At 41.7% G+C, this 27,685-nt stretch overlaps 1 protein-coding gene across 5 annotated transcripts in view; it reads left to right on the top strand.

Annotated features, from left to right (window-relative positions):
• Positions 1-3,975: 3,975 nt before the first annotated feature.
• Positions 3,976-27,685, top strand: part of LOC106579418 (transient receptor potential cation channel subfamily M member 4) — a 119,407-nt gene continuing 95,697 nt past the window's right edge. For 4 of the 5 annotated variants that reach the window (XR_006760774.2, XM_014159312.3, XM_014159310.3 and 1 more), the window contains exons 1-6: positions 4,005-4,277; positions 5,935-5,996; positions 6,233-6,410; positions 22,441-22,621; positions 26,525-26,694; positions 27,326-27,503. Coding sequence is in view for 4 of the 5 variants with exons in the window: in XM_014159312.3 (XP_014014787.3) it covers positions 4,200-4,277; positions 5,935-5,996; positions 6,233-6,410; positions 22,441-22,621; positions 26,525-26,694; positions 27,326-27,503 (847 nt within the window). In the remaining variant the exon portion in view is untranslated. Of the gene's footprint in view, positions 4,278-5,934; positions 5,997-6,232; positions 6,411-22,440; positions 22,622-26,524; positions 26,695-27,325; positions 27,504-27,685 lie in introns of all 5 variants that reach the window. The other variant, XM_014159313.3, reaches the window with a different exon arrangement.

Genomic DNA, 27,685 nt, shown 5'->3' on the forward strand with positions numbered 1-27,685 from the left:
GGGACTCGAGGTCCTCTCCCAGTTCCCGAGGCGCCAGTTCATCCATGGAGTTAGACAAACCCTGTGGAAAGCGGTGACCAGGACCTCCATATTACACCCACTCTCAGAGGTGAGGGTGCAGAACTCAATGGCGAAGTCAGCCACTGGTCTGGCCCCTTGGCGGATGTTGAACAGTCGGCTGGCCGCTTCTCATCTGCCGACTGGGTGGTCAAAGACTTGTTGCAGCTCGGCAGTGAAGGCTTATGTGGAGCTGCAGGATGGTGGCTGCTGTTCCCACACAGCCGTTGCCCACGCCAGGACCTTGCTCGAGAGTAGAGCGATGTAGGTGATCATGGCCCAATCGGTGTAGAATGAGGAGGACTCTAGCTCGACCACCAGAGAACACTGGGTGAGGAACCCCTTGCATCCTCCCGGGTGGCCGTCATATCGCTCAGGGACTGAGATCTTGGGTTCCCTGGAGGAACTTCAGCCACGCCTGTAGCACTGGGCGATGAGACTTGGCAGCACCTGGGTCGTGGTTGGAGGGAGTAGGTAAGTGCCCAGAGGGTCTCATATTTGTGAGAGTTGTTCTTGCTGTCGCCACAGCAGTGCTCCTTGATCTGGGTGATCTCTGCTGGGTCCATGTTTTGGCAGAAGCTTGCTGTGACATAGTGAGGTTGGACCCAGGTGCAGAGAAGAGACCAGACAAGGAATCAGTGTTGAAGGATAAACATAATACTCTACTGAGAAACAATAAACAAAGGATCACAGTAACACTGGGAAACCAATTAACACTCAGTCTCGAAACCTCACTCAAGCGACAACCGCACACAGCAAACAATTCAAGCTTCTGCAAAGGAAACCAGAACACACCTCTTTTAACAGGGAAATCATAATGATTAACAGGACACACCTGAGTGTCATTATTGTCTCTAGGACGGTCTCTGCCCACCCTCTGGTGACAGGTGGAACCATGACATCAGGAGGGAAGCAGTGAGTGACAGAGAGGGGGAGAGAGAAATGGGGAGGGAGGGGGGTATTGTGAGAAACACTAAATTACAATATTGCCTCCCTGTGTAATTGGAGAGATTAAACGATAACCTCCAATAAGATTATTTCCAGCAAGACTGGGTTATACTATGACATGAAAATAATTCTGAAACTGAAATTCATCTCTTTATAATTATTATAAATTCTCTCCTTTGGGATGTATTGAGGGGGAAATCTTGGGGAACTGGTCATGAGGGAGTTTTCTGGGGAGATGTGTGAAAAGGATATTTCATAAATAAACATGGTAATGTAAAACGTGACTCAAGGGAAATATGTCAGGAAAAATGGGATGATAAAGAAAGAGAGAGAGAGAGAGAGGAGATTGAGTTATTTTAGGCCGTTGGGTTTCCTGCAGGTGAAGAAATTAAACAATGTTTTTGGGAACAATCGCTCCACTGCGAACGAGCGGGGGAGAGGAGGAGGAAAGGGAGGAGGGAAGTGTACAAGAAGAGGAGTGATTATAGCACATAAATACATAAACTAAATAATATCTAATATAAACATTTATGATGTTGACTTGGCTACTTTATAAGAAGTGTTTATATTTAAAGTGTAGCTTTACTAAATGTACAATAACACTGTCAAAAGTATTGATTTATTATAGGAGGAGAAGTTGGCTTGTGAGTATAGTAACCCTTGGACACACCTCCCCTCACCCCATCTCTCCAGCTTATAAAAGAAGAATATAACAAAAATAATTTCAGGATTAATGGTTTACCTCAAAAAGCATAACACGATTTTCAGTTTTCTTAGTGGTGAGTTTTTATTCATTTATACACTTTTATTAATTCATTCAAAGTCTGTTGAATTTGTATAAATATGAGTATGTATCAGTACTAAAAAACATTTTTTAAATATTTGTTTTCTCCCATGAGAAATTATAAATGTATGAAAATATAAAAAATGTATTCCATGATATTCCAGTGATAGCATGGATAATCATATCATGAAAGGTGCAATATATTACTCTATATTGGTATGCTATGTATGCAGTGTAATATTACAGTATATAATGCAATGTTATCTTCATTTCTATGTAATAATCATATCATCTTCCTTATAGGCCACCACAGTATTGAGATGGCTATACTGCTGCTTTTGACTGTGCCTCTGACTGTAGCCTCACCTCTCAGATCAACACATAGATCCCTTATAGACTGCATCTATGACCATAACCCTCAGACTTAACATGGGCAGAGCTACACTCTTAAAAAAAGAGCGGGATAGGGTTCTACTAAGAAACGTTTTCATCTGAAGAACTCTTTTTGGAAGAGAAGGGTCTTTTGTAAGGCAAAGAGTTCTACCTAAAACCTTTTTCATTCTTTGATTGTTTGGAAGGCAAGAAGGATACCTTGGAAGGCAAGAAGGGTTCTACAAAGAACCCTTCTGAATCTGAATAAGCTTTTTTACTGTATATTTTCTTCTTTCTTTTAAATAGTGCCTGAGCATTAGTATTTACTGCAGTGTTTAAGCTTTAACTTCAGGAGTTTGCATAATCTGATACATTTGAAAAAATATGTGTGAGAATGTTTTAAACTGTACCTATAATATCTGTGCATGTATTGATGTCACTTGTTAAATCCACTCAATCAGTGTAGATGAACGGGAGGAGAAAGCAGTCATTCTGAATGCAGTTTGTGTGTGATTGATAGTTCCAATGGTTGGATAAACACATTCTGGCCAAATTCCAATAAGAATTACACATCACTCTGCTAGTGATGGGAAACCGAGGCTTTCTGAAGGCGTTGGCGCTTTCACCAAATTATACTGAAAAACGGTTCATTACATTGCGCTTCATTATCTGTTCGCAATGCACATTAGGGACCTCTGCCAGCCAGCAATACTTTTTTTTCTCCACTGTTTTTATCAGAACTCCGTGGCGCAGTGGTAAGTCGTTAACTTCAGTAGCCTATAATCAGTTGGAATACCAGGTTTGTATTTTACATTATGCTTACCTTTTTTGCCTTCCAGTTGACTATTTAAAAAAAAATGTAATCTATGCATTATTTAGGATGCTTAAGACCGAAGCTTATACTATACCAAATAAAACAAATTATTTGAACAACAGTGCAGAAAGTGTCTCTGAATGTTCCATAGTTCCATACTCTACCTGCTAAGTTACCAGTCAGGTGAAACTTTTAGTACAAAATCCGGTCGAGGTCGGTGTTTGAAAGCAGCATGGAATCAAAGAAAGCACCGAAACCACAGCGAAATCAATGGGATCTCACATCTTGCAACACATGGTTTGAAAAAGCATGTGATCAAACGTGTGTTATGTGACAAAACAGCACATTTTAGAGTGGCCTTTTATTGTGCTTTAATTCATGCTAAATTGTAATTATTTCGCCTCTATGGCCTATTAATTGCCTTACCTCCCTACTCTTCTACATTTGCACACACTGTATATAGATTTTTCTATTGTGTTATTGACTGTACGTTTGTTTAAGTGTAACTCTGGGTTGTTGTTTGTGTCGCACTGCTTTGCTTTATCTTGGCCAGGTCGCAGTTGTAAATGACAACTTGTTCTCAACTGGCCTACCTGGTTAAATAAAGGTGAAATAAAATTATCCCCAGCACAAGGTGCACCTGTGTAATGATCATGCTGTTTAATCAGCTTCTTGATATGCCACACCTGTCAAGTGGATGGATTGTTTTGGCAACAGAGAAATGCTCACCAACAGGAATGTAAGAAAAAGTGTGCACAACATTTTAGAGAAATAAGCTTTTTGTGCATATGGAACATTTCTAGGATATTTTATTTCAGCTCAATAAACATGGGACCAACACTTTACATGTTGCATTTATATTTTTGTTCTTGTTATTATGATATATTAAAGGTGGATAGTTTGGAGCATATTCAACGTTATTATCTGCATTATTAAGTCCTGCCACGCCTAAATTGTCTGTCTAGACTTGACTTGTTATTCATGTGCTGCATTGGTCTTACCCCATTTTCGCAATAAACTTTTTTCAGATTTCCTTCTATATACCCTTTCATGATTCTAACCACACCTACCTAGCATACGTGTCGACGAATGTAACCACAACGAAACTGGATTTTCATGCTCATTTCTGAACGCTCACCGCAATGCCACTAATTTAGAAAAGGTTCAATCAAATGGATAACCTATCTGTTCATAGTTTTTCGTGAATAAAACTAGGTATTTGAGATGAGCGATACGGAAGGAGAAGGCGGCGGCGAAATGTCAAAGACCGAGAAAGATCAGGTGGGAATGCTTCAAAAAATTGTGAGAAATTGTATTCCGTTGTAACCTAAAGTTGACTGTACAATACAGTATTGATTTACCGCATGTGAGGCTATTTATTATGTGGGGGCTAGACTACGATTAAAAAAGGCTGAGCGTACAGTGGCTCTTTGAATGCGTGGGTGGCGCGGCAGCAACAAGCTTTCAACACGGCTTCAAACAACATTTTGAAACTTGTCTTTCGAGTAGCCTATCTATGCACTACTGTAGAATGTGGGATAACAACATATTTATGGTATTATTCGTTTGTAAAATAAATGTTGTCTATTCTTCCTGGTATCACACTATTTCACAATTGATCAATTGTAAATCTGAGTGGTTTTACGCATTGTGGTTTTGCATACACTTTCACTGTGTTCCAAGCATCGCCAAAAGTAGTAGTGACCCCTCAAGCACTGCAATGCAGTGCCTTAAATCGCTACGCCACTCAAGAGGCACCCGTAAACTGCTTTAAAAACGATTGGTCTCCCAAAAATGCAACCCTCTGTTGAATTTCAAAATCCCGATTTGGCTCTCGAGCCAAAAAGTCTGTCCACCCCTGACCTTAACCATCTAAACTGGAACAGTTTGCAATAATAAATAAATCCAAGTAACATGTTGGATTAGTTTAACAAATGGTATGTTATTTATATTTCAGTAGCACAAGATTAATGAATCAATCAATGGGGTGGTAGGGTAGCCTAGTGGTTAGAGTGTTGGACTGGTAATCGAGAGGTTGCAAGTTCAAATCCCCGAGCTGACAAGGTACATATCTGCCGTTCTGCCCCTGAACCAGTGTTCTGAGGCTGTCATTGAAAATAAGAATTTGTTCTTAACTGACCTGCCTAGTTAAATCAAGGTAAAATAAAAATGTACAATTCTAAGTCAACCTGCAATAGAGCACGTGTCTGGTTTTTAATACCTGAACCAACACAAGAAATGTTACACTGAAGATCAACACTAGGTAAGACTGGCCTATTTGCTATGTAGGAGTAATAATGTGGCAAACCGGTGGCAGAGTTACTTGAAAATTATACCATTGTTGATTACATGCTTTTTTTCATTAACTATTTTCTCTTGAATAATATGGTCTATCCACTAGAAACTCATGACATGGACAATATGGACACAGATGTACATTTTAAGAAAATAAATATATTTTTTTAATATTATTATAAAGTATAAGTATAAATTACCACATTTTCCATAGATTACCTGTTAATTACTGAAATGACAGAAAATTCAGGTAACTTTGGTAAATTACTGGTAGTTTTGCAACACTACATGGCACTTATCTCAATGCACCTATTACTTTCAACCTTTGGGGGCATAGGTGAGGTTTCAAGGTGTCCCAGAAAAAGCTGGAGAAAAACTAGCAAACAGAAAACAGCAGCAAGGTCAATATTTTTCACATGTAATGCATGAGCACAGTTTGACAGGGTTGAAATATAAAAAACTGTGTCATATTTTGGAATTAATATTACAGGAGGCCTAACAGTTATGGCCTACTCTTAATTTAGTGAGGCACCCTGAAAGTCTCAGGGTGGAAACAGAACACCTGCAATAACGCACCAAATCATGTGTATTTTGCTTCTTGAATCAATGAAATATCATCAATCTTGATGGTTATAAACTAACCTTCTCCTAATTATAATTTCAGAGCTGGATACCCAAAATTATCAAGAAACGAGTGTGCACAACGTTCGTAGAGGATTCTTTCAGGTAAAGTCAAATCACATTCCCAGTTTCCCACATTCTCTACATTTGTTTTATTAACATTTGTAATTTTTCACCTATTGCTCAAAATAATGCAAGCTCAGGAGGCCAATAACTGTGTAAAGCTTGAATATAGTAATGATGAATAAAATTATGATTGTTATTCTTATAATGTAAATGATCAAAGTAATGATGAATCTTTTCCTATGTTGCTGCTGATTGTCCCATTTCCTCTCCCTTAGTAATGGCAGGCTGTGTCAGTGTGGGGGTACGCGGGACACCCATGATTCAGTGGCTCTGGGGGACTATTTCAGCACAGCCATCGTCAGCCACTGGGACAGCTCCCAGCATTCCTCTGAGTACCCCACCGACGCCTTTGGAGAGCTGGAGTTCGCCGGCGCCAGCAAGAGACACAGCAAAGTAGGTCTTTCTGTCTTTCTGTCTGTCTGTATGCTTCTCCCTCTCTCTACAGTGGTTCCTCCTTTAAAAGTTGCGAGATGACACCGCAGGACTTAGAGGTACCCAGCGTCACGGCTTCATTGCTCCAGACCACCGCAAGATGGAGTTAAAGCACTCATTATGCATTTGGGTCCCAAGGTTTTTATATGACCAATTATACCAAGTCGTTCCAATAACGAATTTGACGCGAGCCACCCATCCCTGGTGACTTTCTTAAGCAAAGATGGCTGACAAAACATTATGGTGAAGCAAATTTAAGTAATTATCATTTTAGTCATTTAGCGGACGCTCTTATCCAGAGCGTTTTACAGTAGTGAATGCATACATTTCATACATTTTCTTCTCCTTACTGGTCCCCGTGGGAATCGAACCCACAACCCTGGCGTTGCAAACACCATGCTCTACCAACTGAGCCACACAGGACACAGGAATTATAACGTCATAACGAGTCAAGCAAAAAATGTACAATTGAGAGGAATATGTTAGTTAATGTAGAGACAAACGATTGTGCATATTTTTTTGTCATAAATTTCATTTATGAAAATCACTATTTAGAAAGTTTTTTTTCAGTCATGTGCAATACCAGGTGTATCAAACTCCATTCTTTGAATTATGCTGTGTCTGCATGTATGTATTACAATTATACACTTCAACAGTCTTTACCACTCCTGCTCCTGGGACATCAATGATTACACATTGTAACTATGCAATAGACTAGAAACCTTGGTTTAAGTAAAGGCTGATTTGTAATTCATATATGTAGAATAAAAAACAGTCCAGCATGCCCACAAGCGAGCCACTCAGGCGAAGAATGACGCGTAGAAGAGAGCGAGGAACGAGATGGGAATTTTTTTGCTCTGAGACCGGCATAGTAATGTAATGAAACGAGCAGGGAGCAGGTTTTGAAGCCTCAACATTTTGGCCTGGAGTCCAGCACGCTATCGACTGTGGCCACATGTATTAATTGGGGTTGGGGCCGATTGTGGCTAAAAACACTTTATCAATTGTAGTCTTTAACATGTGGAAAGGGGAAAAAGTATTATTATTAGTTTTTCACAAGCGTAGTAGGAGGATGGGCTATTAGCTGAACAATAGACTATTCAACCTTTACTAAAGAATTGTCTAAAAGCCAAGCTAGGTGTGAACCCCCCTCCCCAACTTGAGCTAGGTGTGAAATTCCCCCCACCCCCCTCTCCCCAACTAATCATTTGTATCTATCGTTCCACATCTACAGTGGCTTCCGAAAGTATTCACCCCCTTGGCATTTTCCTATTTTGTTACCTTACAACCTGGAATTAAAATAGATTTTTTGGGGGGTTTGTATCATTTGATTTAGCCAACATGGCTACCACTTTGAAGATTCAAAATATTTTTTTATTGTGAAACAAGCAAGAAATAAGACAAAAACTGAAAACTATTCACCCCCCCAGTCAATACTTTGTAGAGCCACCTTTTGCAGCTGCAAGTCTCTTCGGGTATGTCTCTATAAGCTTGGCACATTTACATTTACGTCATTTAGCAGACGCTCTTATCCAGAGCGACTTACAAATTGGTGCATTCACCTTATGATATCCAGTGGAACAACCACTTTACAATAGTACATCTATATCTTTTTTTTTGGGGGGGGGTTAGAAGGATTACTTTATCCTATCCCAGGTATTCCTTAAAGAGGTGGGGTTTCAGGTGTCTACGGAAGGTAGTGATTGACTCCGCTGTCCTGGCGTCGTGAGGGAGCTTGTTCCACCATTGGGGTGCCAGAGCAGCGAACAGTTTTGACTGGGCTGAGCGGGAACTGTGCTTCCGCAGAGGTAGGGGGGCCAGCAGGCCAGAGGTGGATGAACGCAGTGCCCTTGTTTGGGTGTAGGGCCTGATCAGAGCCTGAAGGTACGGAGGTGCCGTTCCCCTCACAGCTCCATAGGCAAGCACCATGGTCTTGTAGCAGATGCGAGCTTCAACTGGAAGGCAGTGGAGTGTGTGGAGGAGCAGGGTGACGTGAGAGAACTTGGGAAGGTTGAACACCAGACGGGCTGCGGCGTTCTGGATGAGTTGTAGGGGTTTAATGGCACAGGCAGGGAGCCCCGCCAACAGGGAGTTGCAGTAATCCAGACGGGAGATGACAAGTGCCTGGATTAGGACCTGCGCCGCTTCCTGTGTAAGGCAGGGTCGTACTCTGCGAATCTTGTATAGCATGAACCTACAGGATTGTGTCACCGCCTTGATGTTAGCGGAGAACGACAGGGTGTTGTCCAGGGTCACGCCGAGCCTCTTAGCAGCTCCGTCTTGCCGAGGTTCATCTTGAGGTGGTGATCCGTCATCCACACTGAAATGTTTGCCAGACATGCAGAGATGCGATTCGCCACCTAGTTATCAGAAGGGGGAAAGGAGAAGATCTAGCTACTGGGACTTTTGGCCATTCTTCAAGGCAAAACTGCTCCAGCTCCTTCAAGTTGGATGGGTTCCACTGGTGTACAGCAATCTTTGTCATGCCACAGATTCTCAATTGGATTGAGGTCTGGTCTTTGACTAGGCCATTCCAAGACATTTAAATGTTTCCCAATAAACATCTCAAGTGTTGCTTTAGCAGTATGCTTAGGATCATTGTCCTGCTCAAAGGTGAACCTCGTTCCCAGTCTCAAATCTCTGGAAGACTGAAACGGGTGTCCCTCAAGAATTTTCCTGTATTTAGCACCATCCATCATTCCTTTAATTCTGACCAGTTTCCCAGTCCCTGCCAATGAAAAACATCCCCACAGCATGATGCTACCACCGCTATGCTTCACTGTGGGGATGGTGACTCGGGGTGATGAGAGGTGTTGGGTTTACGCCAGACATAGCGTTTATCTTGATGGCCAAAAAGCAACGTTTTTGTCTCATCTGAGTACCTTCTTCCATATGTTTGGGGAGTCTCCCACATGCCGTTTGGCGAACACTTTAAGCAATGGCTTTTTCCTGGCCACTCTTCTGTTAAGCCCAGCTCTGTGGAGTGTACGGCTTAAAGTGGTCCTATGGACAAATACTCCAATCTCTGCTGTGGAGCTTTGCAGCTGTGGAGCTTTGGGCTATCATTAATAGCCCAGTTGCTTTTGCAACTCTTCAACATTGTTCACACTGGATGGTTTTTGGGTACATTTTGGATATGTCACAATGTGACATATCCAAAATGTACCCAAAAACCATCCAGAGTGAACAATGTTGAAGAGTTGCAAAAGCAACTGGGCTATTAATGATAGCATTCCCTGTGAGAGCAGAGTGCATTAATTTCCTCCTTGCCTGGTCCGGGAGTTTTGGTGGGCAGCCCTCTCTTGGCAGGTTTGTTATGGTGACATATTCTTTCAATTTTTTTAAATAATATATTTAATGGTGCTATTTTTTAATAACCCAACCCTGATCTGTACTTCTCCACAACTTTGTCCCTGACCTGTTTGGATAGCTCCTTGGTCTTCATGGTGCCGCTTGCTTGGTGGTGCCCCTTTCTTAGTGGTGTTGCAGACTCTGGGGCATTTCAGAACAGGTGCCCCTTGCTTAGTGGTGTTGCAGACTCTGGGCCTTTCAGAACAGGTGTGAAAATATACTGAGTAGAGGTCGACCGATTAATCGGAATGGCCGATTAATTAGGGCCGATTTCAAGTTTTCATAACAATCGGTAATCGGTATTTTTGGCCGCCGATTTATCTATTTATTTAAATTTATTTTATGTTCTTTTTCTTTTTTTTCTTCTTTTTTTAAATAATATTTTTTAACTAGGCAAGTCAGTTAAGAACACATTCTTATTTTCAATGACGGCCTAGGAACGGTGGGTTAACTGCCTTGTTCAGGGGCAGAACGACAGATTATTAACTGGTCAGCTTGGGGATTCAATCTTGCAACCTTACGGTTAACTAGTCCAACGCTCTAACCCCCTGCTTTACATTGCACTCCACGAGGAGCCTGCCTGTTACGCGAATGCAGTAAGAAGCCAAGGTAAGTTGCTAGCTAGCATTACACTTATCTTATAAAAAACAATCAATCTATCAATCATAATCACTAGTTAACTACACATGGTTGATGATATTACTAGTTTATCTAGCCTGTCCTACGTTGCGGAACGGTTCCGTATTTCACTGAAAAAATAAACATTTTGTTTTCGAGATGATAGTTTCCGGATTCGACCATATTAATGACCTAAGGCTCGTATTTCTGTGTGTTTTTATTATATTATAATTAAGTGTATGATTTGATATTTGATAGAGCAGTCTGACTGAGCGGTGGTAGCCACCAGCAGGCTGGTAAGCATTCATTCAAACAGCACTTTCGTGCGTTTTGCCAGCAGCCCTTCCCAATTCTTCAAGCATTGCACTGTTTAAGCCTATCAACTCCCAAGATTAGGCTGGTGTAACCGATATGAAACGGCTAGCTAGTTAGCCGGGTGCGCGCTAATAGCGTTTCAAACTTCACTCGCTCTGAGACTTGGAGTAGTTGTTCCCCTTGCTCTGCATGGGTAACGCTGCTTCGAGGGTGGCTGTTGTTGATGTGTTCCTGGTTTGAGCCCAGGTAGGAGCGAGGAGAGGGACGGAAGCTATACTGTTACACTGGCAATACTAAAGTACCTATTAGAACATTTAATAGTCAAATTGAAATACAAATCGTATAGAGAGAAATAGTCCTATAATAACTACAACCTAAAACTTCTTACCTGGGAATATTGAAGACTCATGTTAAAAGGAACCACCAGCTTTCATATGTTCTCATGTTCTGAGCAAGGAACTTAAACGTTAGCTTTCTGTCACAGAAGTTGTCATGTAGAGAAGAGGACCAAGGCGCAGCGGGATTGTGGACACTCATGTTTATTAAAGGAAACATGTAAAGCATCCACTTGAACAAAAAAAACTATAAACAGTACTTACAATGGTAACAGTGTGGCAGGCTCAAACCAACGCAATGCACACAAACAACCACCCACAACCCCAAAGAAAAACACACACCTATATAGGACTTCCAATCAAAGGCAACTCAACACACCTGCCTTCAATTGGAAGTCCCAATCAACAATACAAACATACCCAACACAAACATGCCACGTCCTGACCAAAACTAAAACACTAGCTCCATCCATGACACTTTCTTACATGGCACATATTGCACTTTTACTTTCTTCTCCAACACTTTGTTTTTGCATTATTTAAACCAAATTGAACATGTTTCATTATTTATTTGAGGCTAAATTGATAGTATTTATGTATTATATTAAGTTAAAATAAGTATTCATTCAGTATTGTTGTAATTGTCATTATTACAAAGAAGTAAAAAAACCGTCCGATTAATCGGCATCGGCTTTTTGGCCCTCCAATAATCGGTATCGGTATCGGCGCTGAAAAATCATAATCGGCCGACCTCTAATACTGAGATCATGTGACACTTAGATTGCACACAGGTGGACTTTATTGAACTAATTATGTGACTTCTGAAGGTAATTGGTTGCACCAGATCTTATTTAGGGGTTTCATAGCAAAGGGGGTGAATACATATGCACGTACCACTTTTCCGGTGGAAATTCTTCATTTTTTGAAAGAAGTAATTTTTTTAAATTTCACTTCACCTATTTGGACTATTTTGTGTATGTCTATTACATGAAATCCAAATAAAAATCCATTTAAATTACAGGTTATAATGCGACAAAATAGGAAAAATGCCAAGGGGGATGAATTCTTTTGCAAGGCAATGTATCTACACATATCTTGCTACACACAGTTAGTGTTCTAAATAAAATTTATATATATATATATATATATATATATATATATACACTGCTCAAAAAAATAAAGGGAACACTTAAACAACACAATGTAACTCCAAGTCAATCACACTTCTGTGAAATCAAACTGTCCACTTAGGAAGCAACACTAATTGACAATAAATTTCACAAGCTGTTGTGCAAGTGGAAAAGACAACAGGTGGAAATTATAGGCAATTAGCAAGACACCCCCAATAAAGGAGTGGTTCTGCAGGTGGCCACTACCACAGACCACTTCTCAGTTCCTATGCTTCCTGGCTGATGTTTTGGTCACTTTTGAATGCTGGCGGTGCTTTCACTCTAGTGGTAGCATGAGACGGAGTCTACAACCCACACAAGTGGCTCAGGTAGTGCAGCTCATCCAGGATGGCACATCAATGCGAGCTGTGGCAAGAAAGTTTGCTGTGTCTGTCAGCGTAGTGTCCAGAGCATGGAGGCGCTACCAGGAGACAGGCCAGTACATCAGGAGACGTGGAGGAGGCCGTAGGAGGGCAACAACCCAGCAGCAGGACCGCTACCTCCGCCTTTGTGCAAGGAGGAGCAGGAGGAGCACTGCCAGAGCCCTGCAAAATGACCTCCAGCAGGCCACAAATGTGCATGTGTCTGCTCAAATGGTCAGAAACAGACTCCATGAGGGTGGTATGAGGGCCCGACGTCCACAGGTGGGGGTTGTGCTTACAGCCCAACACCGTGCAGGACGTTTGGCATTTGCCAGAGAACACCAAGATTGGCAAATTCGCCACTGGCGCCCTGTGCTCTTCACAGATGAAAGCAGGTTCACACTGAGCACATGTGACAGACGTGACAGAGTCTGGAGATGCCGTGGAGAACGTTCTGCTGCCTGCAACATCCTCCAGCATGACCGGTTTGGCGGGGGGTCAGTCATGGTGTGGGGTGGCATTTCTTTGGGGGGCCGCACAGCCCTCCATGTGCTCGCCAGAGGTAGCCTGACTGCCATTAGGTACCGAGATGAGATCCTCAGACCCCTTGTGAGACCATATGCTGGTGCGGTTGGCCCTGGGTTCCTCCTAATGCAAGACAATGCTAGACCTCATGTGGCTGGAGTGTGTCAGCAGTTCCTGCAAGAGGAAGGCATTGATGCTATGGACTGGCCCGCCCGTTCCCCAGACCTGAATCCAATTGAGCACATCTGGGACATCATGTCTCGCTCCATCCACCAACGCCACGTTGCACCACAGACTGTCCAGGAGTTGGCGGATGCTTTAGTCCAGGTCTGGGAGAAGATCCCTCAGGAGACCATCCGCCACCTCATCAGGAGCATGCCCAGGCGTTGTAGGGAGGTCATACAGGCACGTGGAGGCCACACACTCTACTGAGCCTCATTTTGACTTGATTTAAGGACATTACATCAAAGTTGAATCAGCCTGTAGTGTGGTTTTCCACTTTAATTTTGAGTGTGACTCCAAAGATATCCGATCCTCGTTTGCTAAGTCAAACGACACCGCTGGTCCTGCTCACACTGCCCTACCCTGTGCTTTGACCTCTTTCTCCCCTCTCTCTCCAGATGAAATCTCGCGTCTTTTGACGGCCGGCCGCCCAACAACCTGCCCACTTGACCCTATCCCCTCCTCTCTTCTCCAGACCATTTCCGGAGACCTTCTCCCCTACCTCACCTCGCTCATCAACTCATCCTTGACCGCTGGCTACGTCCCTTCCGTCTTCAAGAGAGCGAGAGTTGCACCCCTTCTGAAAAAACCTACACTCGATCCCTCCGATGTCAACAACTACAGACCAGTATCCCTTCTTTCTTTTCTCTCCAAAACTCTTGAACGTGCCGTCCTTGGCCAGCTCTCCTGCTATCTCTCTCAGAATGACCTTCTTGATCCTAATCAGTCAGGTTTCAAGACTGGGCATTCAATTGAGACTGCTCTTCTCTGTGTCACGGAGGCTCTCCGCACTGCTAAAGCTAACTCTCTCTCCTCTGCTCTCATCCTTCTAGACCTATCTGCTGCCTTTGATACTGTGAACCATCAGATCCTCCTCTCCACCCTCTCCGAGTTGGGCATCTCCGGCACGGCCCACGCTTGGATTGCGTCCTACCTGACAGGTCGCTCCTACCAGGTGGCGTGGCGAGAATCTGTCTCCGCACCATGCTCTCTCACCACTGGTGTCCCCCAGGGCTCTGTTCTAGGCCCTCTCCTATTCTCGCTATACACCAAGTCACTTGGCTCTGTCATATCCTCACATGGTCTCTCCTATCATTGCTATGCAGACGACACACAATTAATCTTCTCCTTTCCCCCTTCTGATAACCAGGCGGCGAATCGCATCTCTGCATGTCTGTCAGACATATCAGTGTGGATGACGGATCACCACCTCAAGCTGAACCTCGGCAAGACGGAGCTGCTCTTCCTCCCGGGGAAGGACTGCCCGTTCCATGATCTCGCCATCACGGTTGACAACTCCCTTGTGTCCTCCTCCCAGAGTGCTAAGAACCTTGGCGTGATCCTGGACAACACCCTGTCGTTCTCCACTAACATCAAGGCGGTGACCCGATCCTGTAGGTTCATGCTCTACAACATTCGCAGAGTACGACCCTGCCTCACACAGGAAGCGGCGCAGGTCCTTATCCAGGCACTTGTCATCTCCCGTCTGGATTACTGCAACTCGCTGTTGGCTGGGCTCCCTGCCTGTGCCATTAAACCCCTACAACTCATCTAGAACGCCGCAGCCCGTCTGGTGTTCAACCTTCCCAAGTTCTCTCACGTCACCCCGCTCCTCCGCTCTCTCCACTGGCTTCCAGTTGAAGCTCGCATCCGCTACAAGACCATGGTGATTGCCTACGGAGCTGTGAAGGGAACGGCACCTCCATACCTTCAGGCTCTGATCAGGCCCTACACCCAAACAAGGGCACTGCGTTCATCCACCTCTGGCCTGCTGGCCCCCCTACCTCTGAGGAAGCACAGTTCCCGCTCAGCCCAGTCAAAACTGTTCGCTGCTCTGGCACCCCAATGGTGGAACAAGCTCCCTCACGACGCCAGGACAGCGGAGTCAATCACCACCTTCCGGAGACACCTGAAACCCCACCTCTTTAAGGAATACCTAGGATAGGATAAAGTAATCCTTCTAACCCCCCCCCCCTTAAAAGATTTAGATGCACTATTGTAAAGTGGTTGTTCCACTGGATATCATAAGGTGAATGCACCAATTTGTAATTCGCTCTGGATAAGAGCGTCTGCTAAAAGACTTAAATGTAATGTAATGTAATGTAAATCCAGACCTCCATGGGTTGATAAATTGGATTTCCATTGATTATTTTTGTGTGATTTTGTTGTCAGCACATTCAACTATATAAAGAAAAAAGTATTTAATAAGATTATTTCATTCAGATCTAGGATGTGTTATTTTAGTGTTCCCTTTATTTTTTTGAGCAGTGTATTTATTGGTCATGGCTCCCGAGTGGCGCAGCAGTCTAAGGCACTGCATCTCGGTGCAAGAGGCTTTACTACAGTCCCATGTTCGAATTCAGGCTGTATCACATCCGACCGTGATTGGGAGTGCCATAGGGCGGTGCACAATTTGCCCAGCATCATCCGGGTTTGGCCCAGGGTAGGCCGCCATTTGTAAATAAGAATTTGTTCTTACCTGACTTATCTAGTTAAATAAAGGTTCAATTTAAAAAACAACTGGCGGCAATCAATAGGTGAACAGTGGCTGGTGCTGAAAATATATCTAACTTGTTATGAAAGTGTTGCACACCAACAGATAGAGAAAACCTACACCAGTCAAGCAATTCATTTCAATATTAATATTTGTTTTAATTTGACTTTACAAACAACAAGAGGGCTTAATTGGAGTCTATTTCTTCAGAGCCTAGACCTATATAAAATAACTTAACTGGCTGAGGTAGGCTATGAGGTTTAACAGCCTAATAGAAGTAGGATTTATTTTATTAGGCCTACTTACAATTGCAACTGGTCAGAAATGTAGCATCCTACATAAAACAATAATTTTAAGAAAAAAAGTATGCACGTTCGAACTAAAACAATGTAACTAATAATGAAAAGCGCACATTTGTAAATCCCAAGCTCTAAAAGTAATTGGAAAGTTAGATACATATTATGTGTGACACAATAAAGAATGTAAACAATATGTAAACAAGATGCTGTGTTTTTATTTACAGTAGTGATGGACAACTGGAGGCATTTTGAAAACAAGTTTTCAAGCACATGTTTTTCAAAACTGTAGCAGGTGTAGCCCATCATGCAAATGTTTCCTATTAGTAGGACAATGGACTTTTTATAACCCGGCTACTGTTGTGAAAATCCCTCAACTTGCAATTTATTCGATGCTTAAGTACTCTAAAATGTTACATTTCTAACTCAAAACAGCAGTACAGTATTTCTTATCAACATCTTTATGCTTTCGTTAATAAAATAGAATAACGAGAAAAAATGCACTCAAATGGAGATGTTTATATAAACTACATTTTAGTCGCACTTCCACCCAGCTCCATGACCACAGTTAAAACCTTGCTGAGATTAATGTATTTGTTGCATTGTTGTGTCGCCAATTTCTCTTGCCAAAGCATCTTGATGGCCTTGACTAGTTCATCTTTGCTTGTCGGCTTGGCAGAGTTAAGGACGAATGTTTTCAGTTGATGCCAAACAAGTTCGATCTCGTTTAAATCAGGAGACCAACATGTAGAGATTAAAAAAAGTTTTTTAAACATACTGGTTTTGTAGGTCTTTTACTTATTTGTATTTAGCCTTTATTTTACTACATAAAGGTCTACTTACTCTGCTGGCGTCTTGACCCAGTTTATGCCCTCATTTGCAATGCAAACCCCTGCGGCAGTGTGTTTTGGGTCATTGTCTGCATTTGGAGAAGAAAATACATTTAGGTACAATAATAGAAATATACATGTAAATAGGCCTAAATGTAACAAAATATTGCTATAATCCTACCTTGAAATAAACGATGTGTACCCAGAAACACTTCTCTGACAGGGTCCAGCATATCTCTGATTTCTTCATCGTTTTCATCAAGCCAGCTTCTTTCTATGGTGCTACCCGTTCCAGGGTTAGGACTGTAACCACCAGAGGACTTGAAAATGAGCCGGAGCTGAGAGGATCACCAAAACCTGAAGTTATTTTGGTTTAAGAGCATTTTATATAAAAAAAGTAGGTATATAGCCTATCAATGTGTAGGTATACTGTGTAATAAAATCGATAATTGTGTACTTAAAACATGAATGTGTATTTGCAGAGCTTACAACCATCTGTGGAGATCAGTGGAAAAAGGGCTGAAAAAAACGCATGGCTACCAAGAAAGCGGTTAGGGCTAGGGTCCTTTTTTCAGAATTTCCCCCTGACTGACGTGCCCAAAGTAAACTGCCTGTTACTCAGGCCCAGAAGCCAGGATATGCATATAATTGGTACAATTGGATAGAAAGCACTTTGAAGTTTGTAGAAATGTTACAATAATATATAAGACTATAACACAATTTATATGGTAGGAGAAAATCCAAAGAAAAACCACCCAGAAGTTTTTTTTTTGAGATCCCATGCTCTTACAATGGAAAGCTATGGGTCCTATGCAATTCCAGCTCCCAGATTGAAATTCTTATGGCTTCCACTAGATGTCAACAGTCTTTATTCAAGGTTTCAGGCTTGTTTCCTCCAAAACGAGGAAGAATTTTGAGTTTTGGTACTGGGAGTCACAGTTGGAAATCAGTCTGTGGGTGCGCGATGAAGAGGACACACACTTTTCTATTGAACATACTTCTTTCCGTATGAAATATTATAGTTTAATCACATTTTAGGGTACCTGAGGATTAAATAGAAACGTAGTTTGGCTTGTTTTAACAAAGTTCAGTGGTAGCTTTATGGATTCCTTTGTCTGCATGTTGAATTCAAATCGATGGCGCCAACTAAACTGACTTTTTGGGAAATAAAGAAGCATTTTATCTAACAAAATGACCATGCATGTTGTAGCTGGGACCCTTTGGATTGCAAATCAGAGGAAGATTTTCAAAAAGTGATTATTTAATCGCTATTTGTGATTTTATGAAGCCTGTGCTGGTTGAAAAATATGTTGATGTGGGGCGCTGTCCTCAAACAATCGCATGGCATGCTTTCGCTGTAAAGCCTATTGTAAATTGAACAATGCAGTTAGATTAACAAGAATTTAAGCTTTTAACCGATATAAGACACTTGTATGTACCTAGATGTTTAATATCATACATTTTTAAGATTATTTATTTGAATTGCGCGCCCTCCAATTTCACCAGAAATTGTCGACAGGTGTCCCGCTGACGGGACGCCTAGCCCTAAGATTAAGCTAGATTCTTAAAATGTGTACGCCTCATTTGTGTGTTGGAGTCACTTTTAATTCTTAATTGATCTTCCGTTTCTATCACAGGCCACTGTAATCTATGGGGGCTCAGGGTGGTACCATTCTGATCATCTGATGAAGGTGCTCATGGGCGAGGAACGAGATGGAGTCCCAATCCATGCTAGGCACACTTGTGAGCTCTGGAACTCCACCTCCGACAGGCAGAGTAAACATATGTGGCGGGTTCGTCAGGTCGTCGGTTCACCCTGACATTTCCGTTCCTCTTCTGACAACAGAACTTGACCAACTGCTCACCAGGCACAGCATGGGCCGCCAGGACCGTTATGCTGCTCTTGTTATGCTGCTCTTGTTATGCTGTTCTTGTTATGCTGTTCTGCTATTCCAAGGATGTGTAACTGAAGAATATAGAGTAAAAATACTCTTTCAAAATGCTGATGTTTATTTCCATAACAAATGAATTTGTCAAATACTCCATGATATTCTTAAGATATGTGTTGACTGAATATAAGCTAGTGATGTCTGCTAAAAAAGAATTCTAAATAACAAACTGGCTTTATTTACAAATTAGTGAGAATGTCTCTCCCCATGTTCAAGAATTGCCTTTTTCTCACTCACTCTAGGTTAAATAAAAACAACATCTCCAAAATATTGTTACTTTTTAAACAAAGCGATTATTATTAATTCCTTTAGAATTATATAAAAGTCTCTTATCTAATGGAAAATGCCCTTAGATATCAGTTTAGAGTCCTCCGATCCTCTAAATGTAATTATCGGTGGAGAGTTACGTCATTGAAAAAAAATATTTTTAGATATACTGTAGGCCTACCATAGCCAAAATGAGTCTCACTAGTGTTGAGAAATGTTCTGTTAAAAATGGTGTAGGTCTTATTTATTTAAAGAGCAAATTGAAGTTAGAAGCAAAAGCCTACAACTGTTTTAGCACCGTTTTACGCTGCTCTGAGGCAAGCATGGGGACTGGTCTTGATAAATCAATGAGATTTTTATTTTCACTTAATCTTTGTTTGGGTATTGGTTAGACAAGAATTTGAAAATTCAGGTGCAGAAATGTTATGCTCTTAGTGCAAACTTTATTTAACTAGGCAAGTCAATTCTTATTTAGAAGGACAGCCTACTCCTTCCTCCCTGTTGGGGAATTGAACCCCGGTCGCGCACGTGCCCTGGGGGGATTCTTTAGCTAAATAGCCCAGTACTGTACTGCGACCGTCACGTTGTACAGCGCCATATTTTCCGTTCAATCCTAATTGAAACCCAGAGGGTTTTTAGTTTTTCTTAGAATAGAAAAAAACATAATATTAATCAAATTAATTAAGCAAGTACCAGTCAAAAGTTTGGACACACCTACTCATTCCAGAATTTTTCTTTATTTTTACTATTTTTTACATTGTAGAATAATAGTGAAGACATCACAACTATGAAATAATACATATGGAATCAGTTAAAAACAAATTCCTATTTACAAGGACAGCCTACTCCTTCCTCCCCATTGGGGATTTGAAACCCGGTCTCCCGCGTGCCCCACATTCTGTAGTACAGACATGGCCTGCTCTCCCTTAACCTCTATGGGCTAGGTGGGACGCAAGCGTCCCACCCGTGGTGCACTCCATCAACAGCAGGTGCATTTCAAGAGCGGCAAATTTGAATCCAAATAAATGTCAAAATTCAAATTTTTCAAACATACAACTATTTTACACCCTTTGAAAGATAAACATCTCCTTAATCTAACCACGTTTTACGATTTCAAAAAGGTTTTACGGCGAAAGCATAAATTTAGAGTATGTTAGGACAGTACATTTACAAGAGTTGTGTGTAATGTTGTGCCAATTCAAAGACAGGCGTCACCAAAACCATAAAATCAGCTAAAATTATGCACTAACCTTTTACAATCTCCAACAGATGACACTCCTAGGACATTGTGTTAGACAATGCATGCATTTTTAGTTATATCAAGTTCATATTTATATCCAAAAACAGCGTTTTACTGTGGCGTTGATGTTCAGGAAATCGTTTCCCTCCAATAACCGGCATTCAAGTCAGCACCACAAATTAAATAATTAAAATTAGAAAACATTGGTAAAATATTATATTGTCATTTAAAGAATTATAGATTTACATCTCTTGAACGCAATCAACTTGCCAGATTTAAAAATAACCTTACTGGGAAATCACACTTTGCAATAATCTGAGCACTGCGCCCAGAAAAATACGCGTTGCGATACAGACTAGCCGCCATGTTGGGGAGATCTAAAATCGAAAATACTATGTAAATAATCCATTACCTTTGATTCTCTTCATCAGATGTCACTTCCAGGTATCACAGGTCCATAACGAATGTAGTTTTGTTCAAAAAAGCTCATCATTTATGTCCAAAAATCTCCGTCTTGTTAGCACATGATCTAAGCCCGCCGGACTTCACTTCATGAACGAGGGGAAAAAATATATTTACGTTCGTTCAAACATGTCAAACGTTGTATAGCATAAATCATTAGGGCCTTTTTTAACCAGAACATGAATAATATTCAAGGTGGACGAATGCATTCTCTTTTATAACGTATTGGAACGAGGGTACCCAACATGAACTCGCGCGCCAGATGTCTAATGGGCCATCATCGTTCCATGGCTCTTGTTCGGTCAGATCTCCCTCCAGAAGACTCAAAACACTTTGTAAAGGCTGGTGACATCTAGTGGAAGCAATAGGAAGTGCCAAAATATTCCTCAGCCCCTGTGTTTTTCAATGGCATAGGTTTAAAGGTAATACAACACATCAGGTATCCACTTCCTGTCAGAATCTGTCTCAGGGTTTTGCCTGCCAAATGAGTTCTGTTATACTCACAGACACCATTCAAACAGTTTTAGAAACTTTAGGGTGTTTTCTATCCATATATAATAAGTATATGCATATTCTAGTTACTGGGTAGGGTTAGTAACCAGATTAAATCGGTACATTTTTTTTATCCAGCCGTGCAAATACTGCCCCCTAGCCCTAACAGGTTATGTAAGGCATTAGGCACTTTCCCATGTTTACTACAGTATATATTGTAGACTGCACAGAAGCCTAATAAACAAATAAACACATTTTGTTAATAATATAATGATAAAAATACTCTTTCAAAATGCAGATGTTGATTTAGTTATGGATCCATAACGAATTACTATGGAATAAATATCACTGATTTACAGAAATATTGGAACAAAGTTGTCTAATGAAGGCAAACAATTTAGAATCCTCCAATCCTGTAGCCTTCTCCTGACCGTCACGTTGTACAGCACCATATTTTCCATTCCATGAGGGTTTCGTTTTTTGTTTTCTATGAATAGAAACACCATAATATTAATCAAATTAATTAAGCCAAATTTCTTAAAATCAATCCCATATACTATGTTATTACAAAAAGGTTTAAAATTCTCTGGTAACGCCAATACAGAAGACTATCAAATGCTTCTCAAAGATGTCCTCTGGTGGTCAAACTAGCAATAAGTTGCATTAACAGAAAAAATGGCTGACAAATAGATAGTGTGCCACAGAATGCTGCAGCAGCCCCAAGGTGTGCCGCAGTATGACGCAACTTTTAAAGGAGGAACCACTGTAGATCTATTTGCTTTCTCTCACTATGTATGTACTTGTCTTACTGTTTCTCTCTCTGCTGCTTCCATCTTTCATACTGCTTTCTTTCCCCTGTCAACATTCATTTTGTTCCTGAATTGATTAATCATCATTACTATGGCTTTCTGGTAGTAATGATAGAGCAGAGACACAGATATTTTACATTAGTGCAGATGAAGGGAAGGAGACGAAGAGAGTATACTATACTTTAAACTATATACAATATTATTGTATAGACTGTCTACTATTGGCATGTACCATTCTTTCTCTCTCTCCCCTAGTTCCTGCGTCTCTCGTGGGACACCCCTCCTTCCATCGTCTACACCCTGATGACGGCCCACTGGGGGCTACCTCCGCCCAACCTGGTGGTGTCAGTGGTGAGCGGGGAGGGGAGGGCAAAGGTCAAGACGTGGGTACGGGAGGTCCTGAGGCAGGGATTGGTCAAAGCCTCCCAGAGCACAGGTACTGATGGAACCGCCTCCTCTCCTTACTCAATGGCACTTTCTGAACACACATGTGCATAAAGATGGCAGAATACAGATATGATGTCATTGTTTTAGCACTATCTACAGAGTTTTAAACTATGGCGCACAACATTGTTCAATTGGGATCATCTATACTGTGCTAAATACAGATATAAAAAGAGGGTAACGGTGAGAAAGCTACAATACAGAAAACGTATCAAACGAGGTAAGTCCATGGAGGCCGCCACCTTTGTGCACATCCGCTTTTATAAATCATAATGAGTAGGTGAGTTTTTTGATATACTGTAATCAGTAGCGGCCATTTAAGATGGACAGTTATTATTATTTTTTTATAATTTTTTTATATTATAATTTTTTTTCTATTACAGCATGTCATTCATATTCCATTCAGTCAGGTCAATGTAACATTGACAGGTTTAAGCTACTACATGATACTCAAATTTTCCCTAACCCATCATGAGGTTGCTACAACCTAGCCTGTAACTGAAAGTTTACAACATAGGTGCACAGGTCGAGAGAACATTTTTAGTAATCAAAATAACAGACAGTGACACATTCAATACCATCTTCCACACTCTTGCCTGCATCTAGTTAATCTTGGGTGTAATCAACAGTTGCAAACGAGAGTTTCTGTTGGACAAATTCAGGTATGTTTATACCCGTTTCGATCCGTTTGCTTCCGTTTATCCCCATTTTTCAACAGAATCGGCAGAATGACTACACACACAAACACAGTTCACTTTCATAGCAGCCAAATACAAACAGCATGATCATTTTTATCGTTGTATAATTCCTTCTCGCATCTACGCGATCTCCTCCTCTCACATTTTCCCTTCACTTGTGGACATAAGTGCACAACACATTAGCTGTCTGTGACCAGACGAAAAAACCTTCCCAAGCCAAACCTTCATATCATAACCACTAACCTCTACACATAGCCTACATTGTTGTCACCATATTAGTTAACGTCATAGCCGCTACAATCATGCAGTACAGTGTATAGTCAGCAAGCAGTTTAGCAGTTACACTGGAGGGCCCCGGTGGCATTAAATTAATAAAACCAGAAGCTTTCCTTGACTTGGAAGAGTTCCAGTGTTAGATAGCCATAGCCAGCTAGCTAACATAGCACCCCTCTCTGTTTGAGCCACGTGTTTGAGTAGGTAAAAACTAGCTAGCTAGTTGGGATGGCAGGTAGCCTAGTGGTTAGAGTGTTGGGCCAGTAACCAAAAGGTTGCTGGGTTGAATCCCCGAGCTGACAAGGTAAAAATATGTCGTTCTGCCCCTGAACAAGAGAGTTAACCCACTGTTCCCTGGTAGGCTGTCATTGTAAATAAGAATTTGTTTTTAACTGACTTGCCTAGTTAATTTATGCCGTGGAAAAAAATACAACGAAATATAGCTCTTTCTTCTCATTCATTTTTGAAGAAAATGATTTGTTCAAAACTGTTCAAGTGTTGTCTTTCTCTCTCTTTGAGTCAACTACTCACCACATTTTATGCATTGCAGCACTAGCTAGCTGTAGCTTATGCTTTCAGTACTAGATTCATTTTCTGATCCTTTGATTGGGTGGACAACATGTCAGTTCATGCTGCAAGAGCTCTGATAGGTTGGAGGATGTCCTCCCGATGTTGTCATAATTACTGTGTAAGTCTATGGAAGGGGGTAAGAACCATGAGCCTGCTAGATCAATGTACCAAGAGGAGGACGGAAACTAGCTGTCCTCCAGGTAGATCACGGTGCTTCCCTACAGAGTGCTGTTGAGGCTGCTTTAGACCTTCATTGCAAAAAGTGTGTTTTAATAAATTATTTGGTGATGTGAATATATTTAGTATATTTTCTGTAAGTGCGTACTTATAGCAACAGGAAAGACACTAAGAACTGAAGACAATTCTCACACTACTGTATGACCTCTGCCTTGCATAACCGCAATACAACTCTCTCGCCGTGCAATACCACAGTGAGTGTGAGAATATTTATTGTTTTGTCTTGAACTCTTAGGCCTCAGAGTGACTTCTGGAGAACAACAAGTAGCTGGTGCGGGCCCGTGGCCTTGTCACTTCTGGAGAGAGGAAATGGTCATTGTACTCCAAATTAGTCCCATACCCCGAGGGGTGATAGGGAATCGTGGAAATCCACTACTGTTCGTAGCTGTCCCGCACTCTACACTCTCTGACCCAGTGGTTACCAAAGTTGTACAAGCTGTGACCCACCTTTCTGATCCTTTTTGAATTTTCCTGTGACCCTTTGAATATGCTAGGATGACTGCATATTTGGAAAACCTTGCTCTCTAACCTGCCATTTCCATAAGGAGAGGGGTCTTTCAAGGGATAATACAATTGCATGAATTGTCTCTCCCCAAGGGGTTCATATCTCTAGGTATTCTGCTCCATCTAGATTATTAGTAAGTGGGTTTATTATTTTTTTTAATTCACCTTTGCTGTGTTTCAGCCTCCTATGCAATATATAACATTCCTTTAATATTTTTTTTTACATTTAACTAGGCAAGTCAGTTAAGAACAAATTCTTATTTACAATGATGGCCTACACCGGCCAAACCCGGACGACGCTGGGGATTTGTGCGCCGCTCTATGGGACTCCCAATGTAACGGCTGTCTTCGTGAAGAGAGGACCAAGGCGCAGCGGGTTGCGTGCTCATCATTATATTTATTAAATAAATGTAAACACGGAAAAACAATAAACAAAGAACCGATGACCGGAAACAGTTTAGCAGGCTATACACATAACAGCAGTGCTAAAGACAACTACCCACAATTAACAAACAAAACACATCCCTATATATAGGACTCTCAATCAAAGGCAACTACAAACACCTGCCTTCAATTGAGAGTCAATTACCTAACATAGAAATACAAAAACATAGAACATAACCCAAAACCCGGAAATAATAAATCAAACACCCTTCTAAACAAACCACCACCCGAACCACATAAAACAAATACCCTCTGCCACGTCCTGACCAAACTACAATCACAAATAACCCCTATACTGGTCAGGACGTGACACCCAATCACAGCCAGTTGTGATACAGCCTGGATTCGAACCAGGGTGTCTGTAGTGACACCTCAACCGCTTAGATGCAGTGCCTTAGACTGTTGCGCTACTCAGGAGCCCTTTTATGAGATGCTCTGGTTTTTAGCACTTCATTGAGAAGCTCTACTCCCACTACTACCACTCCCCCACTCCGGCATCACATACGACACCCACCATTATCTAGGTTAAAAGCTACTGCTGATGCAAGTACAAATAACTATAAACTTAAGAGTGGGAGGAAAGAGAGAGTAATTGGCTCAATAAGGAGAAGTACAAGGAGAGGACAGATGTATTTAGACAATCAATAATCCTGAATTAAATATTGAATATTTTGACTAAAGAACCATTTACATTTACATTTACGTCATTTAGCAGACGCTCTTATCCAGAGCGACTTACAAATTGATAATGAGTGAGTGAGTTGCCATGACTTTTGTTTTTTGTAACATTTGGTCTCTATAAAAGTGGCCTCACCATTCTACAACATTAGGCCTACTCAGTTGTTTTCCTAGAAAGCAACTGACAATGACAGAATCGTCTGCTAACTTTATTAGCTATTTCTCTTGAATCATATTTGCTCCAAGTAACCATCATTACTTGTCAATGTAATACCATCTTACCACTTTGAACTGGAAATATACTTGATCATGTATTAACACCCCATGATATTCTCCCCTCTCTTTCTCTCTCTCACACACACACACACACACACACACACACACACACACACACACACACACACACACACACACACACACACACACACACACACACACACACACACACACACACACACACACACACACACACACACACACACCTACTACAGGAGCGTGGATACTTACTGGAGGCCTGCGTGAGGGTGTCGGGAGGTGTGTAGGGGAAGCGGTAAGGGACCATGCCACCGCTGCCTCTTCTGTCTCCCTGAACAAGGTGGTGGCTCTGGGCATCGCTCCCTGGGGCCTGGTCCACAACCGCCAGCAGCTGGTCAATCCGCAGGTAATGCACGCACGCTATCGTGCCGAACCAAACAGCTAACTCAGATATTTCCTTTTCACATTGTCTCTTTCAGCATAGTTCAAGAAACTATGGTGGAAATGATGGTGGATATCTTGGCTTGGCTCGGTTTGGCTCAGTTTTATTTATTTAAAAAATATATATTATATAAGCAAAACAGTGCGACACAAACAACAACACAGAGTTACACATGGAATAAACAAACGTACAGTCAATAACACAATAGGAAAAAAGTCTATATACAGTGTGTGCAAATGGCATGAGGAGGTTAGGCAATAAATAGGCCATAGTATTTAGGCCAAGTAATTACAATTCAGCAAATTAAGACTGGAGTGATAGATGTGCAGATGATGTGCAAGTAGAAATACTGGTGTGCAAAAGAGCAAAAAAGTCAATAAAAACAATATGGGGATGAGGTAGGTAGATTGGATAGGCTATTTACAGATGGGCTGTGTATAGCTGCCGCGATTGGTAAGCTGATCAGATAGCTGATGTTTAAAGTTAGTGAGGGAGATATAAGTCTCCAACTTCAGCGATTATTGCAATTCGTTCCAGTCACAGTAGTATGAAAAGCCCTCATGTTCTGACCATGTCTTGTTTCCCCCTCTTTCAGGGTAGCTTCCCTGCTAGGTACTACTTCCAGAACACGTCCCGTGACTCATGTTGCCTGGACAACAACTACCAGGCCTTCCTTCTGGTGGATGATGGGAGTGTAGGCCGCAGAGGGGGCGAGGCAGGCTTCAGGGCCCGGCTGGAGGACTATATTTCCCATCAGCGCACAGGCATCTGGGGTGAGAGACGTTGGATTCAAATACGTCAATTTAGTCTATGTTCTAATTCAGGCTAAACAAAAGCACGTGCCTCAGGTAAACCATGTGAGAAATAAGGGCACTACTTCCGGTGGAGGGCGTCTTTATTTGAATCCATACTAGTATATGGTTTTATCTTGTTGTTGCCACTTGACTGCGTGTCT

Source organism: Salmo salar, chromosome 19, assembly GCF_965601325.2.
Source record: "Salmo salar chromosome 19, fSalSal1, whole genome shotgun sequence".
Classification (NCBI taxonomy): domain Eukaryota; kingdom Metazoa; phylum Chordata; class Actinopteri; order Salmoniformes; family Salmonidae; genus Salmo; species Salmo salar.